We start from the raw sequence: 9104 nt of genomic DNA, 5'->3' as shown, positions 1-9104 counted from the left end.
TAAAGACAAAGGAAAACCCCAGAAACAACAATAATCACCCTTGATCCCACTATATTCCTCTTTCACTCACTTTCCAGCAGCAGTCAATATTTATCATCGTGAAGCATTTTCCTCTCTTGGGTTCTGTGCCATCACTCTTTCTTTGCTTTCCTATTTCTCAAGCCATTCCCCTTCTTTCACTGGATACTATTCCTTTATCCATTCTCTAAATATAAAATGTTTTCGGGTCTTTAGATGAGGCTCTTTTCTTCTCTTTCTACATTCTTTTCTTAAATTGCCTCATCTGTTCTTGTGATTTAAAAATCCACCCAAAATCTTCACCATTGGGTTTTGCCTCTGAGTCCTATTCTTATACCCATTTTTTTTTCCTTGACACCCCTCCTTGAGTATCCTTGGGTACAAACCTGTCGAACTTCATACTACCCAAACCAAACACTAATTTCCTTGCTCCTTCCAGTCTTGCTCATCTCAGGAAATGGCATCATCTCCCATATATTTGCTTAGGCCAGAAACTTGAAAATTATCTTTGATTCCTTCCTTTCCCTTACCTCTATATTTAATCCAGCATCAAGTCCCACCAATCATTTCTTCAAAATGCATATCAAATAATTTCACCATGTCAGCTGACCACCCCAGTCCAAGACTCCACACCGTCATCTCTCACTGGATGCTTTAATAGTCACCACCTGTCCTTACTTCTTTTGCAATGCCCCCACCCCCAGTCTGTTCATATAGTACCCGAACTTCTGCCAAATGCAAATTGGATCATATTGCTCTCTTGCTGAAAACATTTCTGTGACTTTTGTTGTGCTTCAAATAAAGTCCAACTCTGGGGGCGCCTGAGTAGCTCGGTGGGTTAAGCCGCTGCCTTCGGCTCAGGTCATGATCTTGGGGTCCTGGGATCGAGTCCCACATTGGGCTCTCTGCTCAGCAGGGAGCCTGCTTCCCTCTATCTCCCTCTCTGCCTGCCTCTCCATCTGCTTGTGATTTCTCTGTCAAATAAATAAATAAATAAAATCTTTAAAAAAAAAATAAAGTCCAACTCTGGTCAGAGGGCTCTATTTGGTCTGGCCTATTCTTACCTCTCCAATTCTAGCACAAACACTTTGCTCTAAAGTGCTCCCTTTTTGTTCATTGGATGGATCAGATTTTCCCACCTTTGAGCCTCTAGACATGCTTAGAAGCTTTCCCCCCCTGGTTGGCCCATCTTATCCTTCAGCTCTCCTTCAAGATTCTTCTTGTCAAGATTACCATTGACCTCTATATTGTTAATATTAATGCTGATAATGCAGCACCTCTTCATTCTGTTGTGCAGTGAATTTCCAGTTTCTCTACTAGACTCTGAGTTCCTTAAAGTCAGGGACTATATCCATAATACATCTTAATATCCTAGCAGTGATTGACTTATAGTTAAACGCTTGTAAATGAATGGAGTATGCAAGTTGAGACCTCTTGGGAAAGACTGCTTTAGTGGTAACTCACAATCCCCCAGTGGTATAGTAGATAGATACTAGAAGGAACATCAGAAGACAGGGGTTCAAGATTTGGCACTAGCAGTAACTATCGGTTGTCATAATTCTTCTCATCTTAGTTTCCTCATCTGCCCTATCTATATCACTCTATTTTTGATATCTTTAACCTTTTAAGATTAAATTTTTTTTTCAAGATTTTTTCTTTATTTATCTGACAGAGATCACAAGTAGGCAGAGAGGCAGGCAGAGAGAGAGGAGGAAGCAGGCTACCTGCAGAGCAGAAAGCCCGATGCGGGGCTCGATCCCAGGACCCTGGGATCATGACCTGAGCCGAAGGCAGAGGCTCAACCCACTGAGCCACCCAGGTGCCCCTAAGATTAAATTTTTAAAAAAGATTTTATTTACTTATTTCCTGGAGAGAGAGAGCGTGAGAGCAAAAGCACAGGGGTGGGGTGGAGGGAGGAGCAAAGGGGAAAGGAGAGGGAGAGGGAAAGAATCTCCAGCAGATTCCATGCTTGAGTGCAGAACCCCTAGCAGGGCTCGATCTCAAGACCTTGAGATCATGACCTACACCAAAACCAAGAGCTGGACACTTAACCAACTGAGTCACAAGGTTAATATTTTTTTCATCACTGATTTTCTTAGTTCTCTACCACCAAATTCTTCCTTGTGCGTTGCAAAACTCATTAAATGAGATTTAATCTTTTTCCACTTTTAATTATGAAAAATTTCAGACCTAACAGAAGTAGAGAGAACGGTATAAACACTCAGGTACCCATCACTAGCTTAAACTATTACCCGCACATAGCTAATCTGGTTTTATTCCTAGCCCTACTCCTTATACCATTCTCCCTCCCATTATTTTCATGCAAATCCTGGACATGGTATCATTTCATGATATATACTTGAGCATGAATGAAGTATAATTATTAATTGCTAGGGGCTACTCCTTCTGTTCCTCAGTGGCTTAAAAAGTGGAGTATTGAAGAGTACATTGAACATACATTGAACAGTATGTTGCTTTTCCGAGAAACCAGAGAACTAGCAAAATGATTTTATTTCATGACTTAACCAAACTGTGTAAATTGTTTCAGGCTGGGCTGGGGGAGGCAACGGTGGGTATTACCGGCATCTAGCTTTGCGCCTTGCATTCAATAAATAGAGGTTGAATGAAAACAAATTCAATGTGGTTTTGGCTTTTTAATACCACTTTATCCACAGTAACTTAGAGCCTTGTCTTACCTCCTCCCTTCTGTTATCTTCCAGAATTCATTAATCTAAATGAAAATTTCAAATTCAAAGCTTTTCTGTTTGTTTCTTTTAGTCAATGATTTCAGCCTTGGAGGACTTTTCCAGGCAGGACTCAATACTAGGGGGAGGTGCCTCCGGGGGCTGGTCGGCCCTGAGGCCCCGCCCCCGTTTGCTCCCCGCCGTCCTTATCCTCCTTTCCTCGTCCTCCCGGCAGCCTTAGCGCCTTTCCTGGCGCTCCTCAAGATGGCGGCCGACAGTGAGGTGAGTTGTTTCCTCCCCACCTATCCCTCCCTGTCTGTTAAGTTCGTTCCTCCGTGTCAGCGCCCGGGCGCTCAATCTCTTTTTCTTTTCCTCCCTTTCCTTTACCTGTAGCCCGAGTCCGAGGTATTTGAGATCACTGACTTCACTACTGCCTCGGAATGGGAAAGGTGAGTGAGTCGTAGCTTTGGTTATCGGTACCCTGGGCCTCTGCGTCCCCCTGCAGCTTCCACAACGTAGACCACATGTGTTGCAACTTCTGAGAAAAAAAACCGGCGAACCCCCGGCTCTGCGTCTTCTCCTGTCCCCAGTGTGCTGCAAGCCTCTTCCGCGTCTCGCGTCTGACAAGCCCCGGCCCGCCCCCGTCAGCCAAACCCTTGGGACGCGGCTCTCAGAAAAAGTTTTGTTTACTCTGAGACCACTTCCCTCAGACCTTGGCTGTTCCCACCAGTGGAAACAATTTCCGTAGCTGCCACTTCCGTTCCTGGTTTCATTTCCGTTTAACTCATTTTATCATAAGCAGTAAACTTGGCAGTTGTTTTTTTCCTCTCGTGTGCATTGGTATACCCGTTTTTGGAGGGGGCATTTAGAGTACTCGTAGTTGTCCATTTGCCACACGCCCACCATCTCCATTCTGCCCTTTAGAATAACCTTTTAAGATAGGCTACAGATGGTTTTGGAATTCTGTGATTCAAGTTGTTACATTTCATTGGCTAATGTGCCCAGGCTTCCTGTGACTATCAGACCTCACAGAACAGCTGAGTGAAATTGCTGTATCACTGAAATTAGTTGAAAACCACCTTTGTGAAGGAGTGGTTGCTTAGATTGTGAAGTTTTCTGGTCGGTGTCACAGAGACTGTTCTGGGTGTGGAGGTCAGTAATTAGCTTGTTGCAATATTTTATAATCTTTCTGGTTGGGAGAGGAAATTTGTGCATGTTATGTCATTACATGACGGGAAATTATAAAAGATCCCTCCTGGAGGGGCGCCTGGATGATCTAAATTGGTTAAGTAGCCAACTCTTGATCTCAGCTCAGGTGTTAATCTCAGGGTCATGAGTTCAAGCCCTGTGTTGGCTCCATGCTGGAGTAGGGTGTGAAGCCTACTTAAAAAAAAAAAAAAATGTCCTCGCTGGCATAACAATTTGACTTGTGGTATCCTCCAAAAAAAGACAAGTCAGTAAGACATAACCCTAGGGGCAATGCTTTGTTGAGCAGGTAGAACTCTGTATCCAGAGTTAAACTAATGGAAAAAAAGAATAAAACAAAACCTTTGATCCATGTGTTAAACAAAACAGCATATGGTTAAGTTTTAAGCAAACTGGTATTAACTAAAAATAGTACTTTGAAGAAGGATGATATTGTAGATTACAATGAAGGGAGATACTTTCATAGAAAAGATACGAAATGAGCTGGGCCTTGAAAGTGGGAAGTGATTGCTTAGACATGAGAAGGTATTAATATGCTCAGAGAGGTAGGTGAAAATGAGCCTTTGGGACTTCATGAAGATGTCTCTACTGGAGTGAAGGCTATCTATTGAAGTAAATACATAGAATTAATAGAGACAGATCGCGGACAGCCTCAAAGCTGAGTAGAGGAATCTCTAGACTCGGTGCTTTAAGACCAGGGATTCTCAAACTTTAGTGTGCATCAGAATCATAGTTTCTGATCATGCCTGACGTGGACTGAGAAATGTGCATTTCTTAGGTTCTGAAGTGAGGCTGATGTTGCTGGTCGGGAGACTTAGAGAAAAACCATCAAATCACAGTAGTGAGAGACCCTTGATTTTAGAGTGGCAAAGTGATAGGATGAGAGTTGTTGCAGGAGATTAGGTAAAAAGAAGCCAAGTGACTGACTTTGATCAGTAGTTAGGTCGGTGATTTGGAGATTGGAGAGAAAGGCAGGATAGGAAGGAGGATTGTAAGACGTTTCAAATAAGAGTTTTAGATAGATACACTTGATGAAATGTTAGAGTAGAAAGAAACATGCAACTGGCATTTCTTGCCTGAAAGAATGAAGATAAAGTGTCAAAGTGGGAAGAATGCAGTTTTAGACCTGTCGAATTTGAAATAATAACTTGATGTCTTTTTTTTTTAATGTTTTATTTATTTATTTGACAGATGTCAAGTAGGCAGAGAGGCAGGCGGGGGGGGGGGGGGGGGGGGGGGAGGAGGAAGTAGGCTCCCTGCTGAGCAGAGAGCCCAATGTGGGGCTTGAACCCAGAACCCTGTCATCATGACCCGAGCTGAAGGCAGAGGCTTAACCCGCTGAGCCACCTAGGCACCCAATAACTTGATGTCTTGAAGGTAGATAGAAAAATATAACCTGAATCTTGGAGAGTGGGGGTGAGGAAGCAACAAGAGTATGGAATGGAAACATGATTTTTTCCCCTCTTAGCTAAATATTTAAAATATCCTGAAGTGCATTATTAAGCCCTTTACTCCTGATACGGGAATAATTGTTAACCCAGTTATGAGAACTACCACAAAGTAGGAAATTTGGTTTTTAGCTTTCATGCTCTCTCTAGAGCTGAAGTAGTGTTTTATAGTTCATGGGAAAATGTTAAGGCTTTGGAGTCTCTTAAACCTTGAGTTTAATGTGTGAATGAAAGTTCTTGTTAATATGTTAGGAGCCATACAATTTATTGAGAGTATTGAATGGAACCCCCTCTTTTTAATCATTTGTGCTTCACAGAAATATTTATTGTGTGTGTGTGTGTGTGTGTGTGTGTGTGTGTGTCAAATATAGTGCAGGACCTAGGGGTATGGTCAATAAAAATAGACAATTCTTGCTCTTAACATATAGTGTAGTGGAAGAGACACATGAATCAAATAACAATACAAATGAGTCTAATTACAGTTGAAATGAGAGCTGAGAAGGGGAAAGACACCTGGTCTTAAAAGGGTATATAACAAAGGAACTTAATATAGAGTGAGGAGTCAGAGGAAATGATCCTGTATTGTAATCTTGAGGTTTTTCAGGGATAGTTAATTAAATTTTCCTAGTCAAATCTCAATATTTTCAGTAGACTCCAATTTTACTCTTTTAGCTAGTACCAGTAGAAACCATAAAATAAGTATTTTGATATGTTCCTTTTATTGTGAAAGCAATATTATTTTAAATGATTTTTATTATAATACCTCCCAGTAGAATAAAAAAAAAAAAATCTAAGAAACCTATAATTGTACCATTAGGAGATAGCTACTATTAATATTTTGAGAAAATTTCTTCTAATCTGTGCATTGTAAACATTTTGTATCAAAACATATTAACACTTCTATAGCTTTCATTTTTTCATTTCATATATGAAATGAGCATTTTCTTATTTCCTCAAATGGCCTTCAAACATGATCCATTCAGAGGATACCATTAATTTACAGCTGCTTGTTGGAGTTGGACAGTTAGGTGGCTTCCGGTTTTTTACTATTATAAATGCAGTGTACATTTCACATACACATCTTTAAAAAGATTTATTTATTTATTTTAGAGAGCGTGGGGGTGGGGCAGAGGGAGACAGAGTCTTAAACAGACTTCCCGCTGCCTGTTATAGGGCTTGATCTCAGGACACTGAAATCACAATCTGAGCCGAAACCAAGGGTCTCTAGTTTAACCAACTCTGCTACCTGGGGGCCCCTCACATGCACATTTTTGCTCACATTTGGGTCCATTAAAAATTTTTATTTACTTTTTTTGATAAACATGTTGACTTATTTCATAACCAGTAATTGCCTTTTGACTGAACTACCCAGAAGTGAATTAGTATATTTATTAATACTGCCTTTAATTTCAAAGAGGAATTAATTAGAAGTTTCATTTAAATCATAAAAACTCTGATTTATCATTACTGTCATTACTGACTTATAACAGATGTAAATATTAACTAATAATGTCACTGAAGGAAAAAACCTGATGCCTGTGAATATATTTTGACTAGAATTAACTCTGCTACTGTAGCAATATGATGTAGGAGATCAGTTTTGCTATTAAATTGCATCATGCTTATATGAGAAGTTACCTTCTTAGTGTAATAAAAGTCTTCTTTTATTAAAAAAAGTGTCTTTTAATGGTACTACTGAGATTTGACAGTTTTAATTTGCTGAATTAGTGAATTAGTCACAATTCATTCTCTTTTTCAGAGATCTGTTTCATCAGTAGATTTAAAGATTAGATAGTGATTCGTTTTAAAATCCATCAGTTAATCTTTATTCCTTATGGCTGACAAATCTGCCTATAGTTTCTTGCCAGCTGTCCCTTAAAACACGGTTTATTTTATATTATTTTTATTTTTTATTTTATGTATTTGAGAGAGACAGAGAGAGAGAGAGAGAACAAGCAGGGGAAAGGGCAGGCAGAGGGAGAGGGAGAAGCAGGCTTCCCAGGGAGCAGGGACTCAAATGCAGGTTTAGATCCCAGGACCCTGGGATCATGACCTGAGCCAAGGACAAACTGAAGAGCCACCCAGGTGCCCCAAACATGGTTTATTTTAATGAGCAAAGGTTCTGAATGTTAATTTTTGGGGGGAGAGGAAGATAAATCAATTCCTAAGTATCTTCAAAAGAGAAGTTAATTGAAATAGAATAGTTGTTTTGAGGGTAGGGAACGATGATCGGTTTCATAGTTACCCTTTTTTTTTTAAGATTTTGTTTTTTTATTTGTCAGAGAGAGAAAGCGCGCGCGCGACAGAGAGCATGTACAAGCGAGCCCACAAGCAGGGGGAGCAGCAGGGAGAGAGAGAAGTAGGCTCCCTGCTGAGCAAGGAGCCTGACGAAGGACTGGATCCCCGACTATGGGATCATCATCTGAGCTGAAGGCAGACTCTTAACCCACTGAGCCACCCAGGCATCCGAGTTTCATAGTTATCTTTAATAGTATCCTTTTAGTTTGTCAGTTTTTACTTCTGTTCCAAATTTATGTTCATTTTAATATAGAAATGTATTCTTTTTTAAAGATTTTATTTATTTATTTATTTATGAGCACAAGCAGGGGGAGCAGCAGAGGGAGAGGGAGAAGCAGGCTCCCCGATGAGCAGGGAGCCTGATGAGGGAGGGACTCCATCCCCGGACCCTGGGATCATGCTGAGCCAAAGGCAGACGCTTAATCGACTAAGCCATCTAGGCACCCCATGTTTTATTTTTTTTATTAATTATTTTAATTAACATATTATTTGCCCCAGGAGTACAGGTTGGTGAATCATCAGGCTTATACACTTCACAGCACTCATCATTTCACATACACTCCCAATGTCCATAACCCAACCATTCTCTCTATATCCTGCCTCCCCACAGCAACCGTCAGTTTGTTTTATGAGATTAAGAGTCTCTTATGGTTTGTTTCCCTCCCAATCCCATCTTCTTTCATTTTAGAGATCTATTCTTAATTTATATCTTACAGAAGCAGATGCTTTGTTAGGTAAGTAGTAGACTTTAAAAAAGTCAAAATTTGGGGTGCCTGACTCGCTCAGTCAGTAGAGCCTAGAACTCTTGATTTGGGGTTGTGAGTTTGAGTCCTATGGTAAGGGAAGAGTTTGCTTAAAAAATGTTTATTTAAAAAAAATAAGAATTTTTGGATTAGAGAAGATTATTTCCACATTTATTCCACATCCATAAATTAGACTAATAATACTAACCTTAGTGAGCCTTCTCTGATAAAATTGTTAAAATATAAAAAATACTTTTTTGAAAGAAATTTTATGACAGTAGTAAAAAAAAAAAAAGTGCTGTTGCATGTACAGAAAGCCTTTTTGTTTTTGTTTTTTATTCTTTCCTAGGTTTATTTCCAAAATTGAAGAAGTCTTAAATGACTGGAAACTGATTGGAAACTGTTTGGGAAAGCCACTTGAAAAGGTCAGATCTATTTGCTGGTGTCTCTAAATAAGTATTTACTTTGAATTTATTTTGAATTCCTCCCTATTTTTTAAAGCCCTTCGCTGCTTATGGTACCTTTGAATTAAATGTTTTTTTAAAGTTATGTATGATCTATGAACATAAAGTGGCATCTGGAAGAACTTGGATTTGAATCTGGCAAAAAATATGTGTAAGACATTTGTGAACTGTTTTTAAATAAAATTTTACCTGTATAATGTCATTCTTTGTGAGTGATTTTGTTTCTTCTGATGTTTCTCTCTT

General features: G+C 39.7%; 1 protein-coding gene across 2 annotated transcripts in view; it reads left to right on the top strand.

The window, feature by feature from the left end:
* Positions 1-2933: 2933 nt before the first annotated feature.
* Positions 2934-9104, top strand: part of RAB3GAP1 (RAB3 GTPase activating protein catalytic subunit 1) — a 114324-nt gene continuing 108153 nt past the window's right edge. Inside the window, exons 1-3 of one of the 2 annotated variants that reach the window (XM_059394392.1) lie at positions 2934-2984; positions 3096-3151; positions 8747-8822. In XM_059394392.1, coding sequence (XP_059250375.1) covers positions 2967-2984; positions 3096-3151; positions 8747-8822 — 150 coding nt within the window. In that variant the 5' untranslated portion in view covers positions 2934-2966. The remainder of the gene's footprint in view (positions 2985-3095; positions 3152-8746; positions 8823-9104) is intronic. The other variant, XM_059394393.1, reaches the window with a different exon arrangement.

The sequence above is a fragment of the Mustela nigripes genome, chromosome 3 (genome assembly GCF_022355385.1).
Source record: "Mustela nigripes isolate SB6536 chromosome 3, MUSNIG.SB6536, whole genome shotgun sequence".
NCBI lineage: Eukaryota > Metazoa > Chordata > Mammalia > Carnivora > Mustelidae > Mustela > Mustela nigripes.
This window is presented reverse-complemented; position numbering and strand designations above follow the sequence as displayed.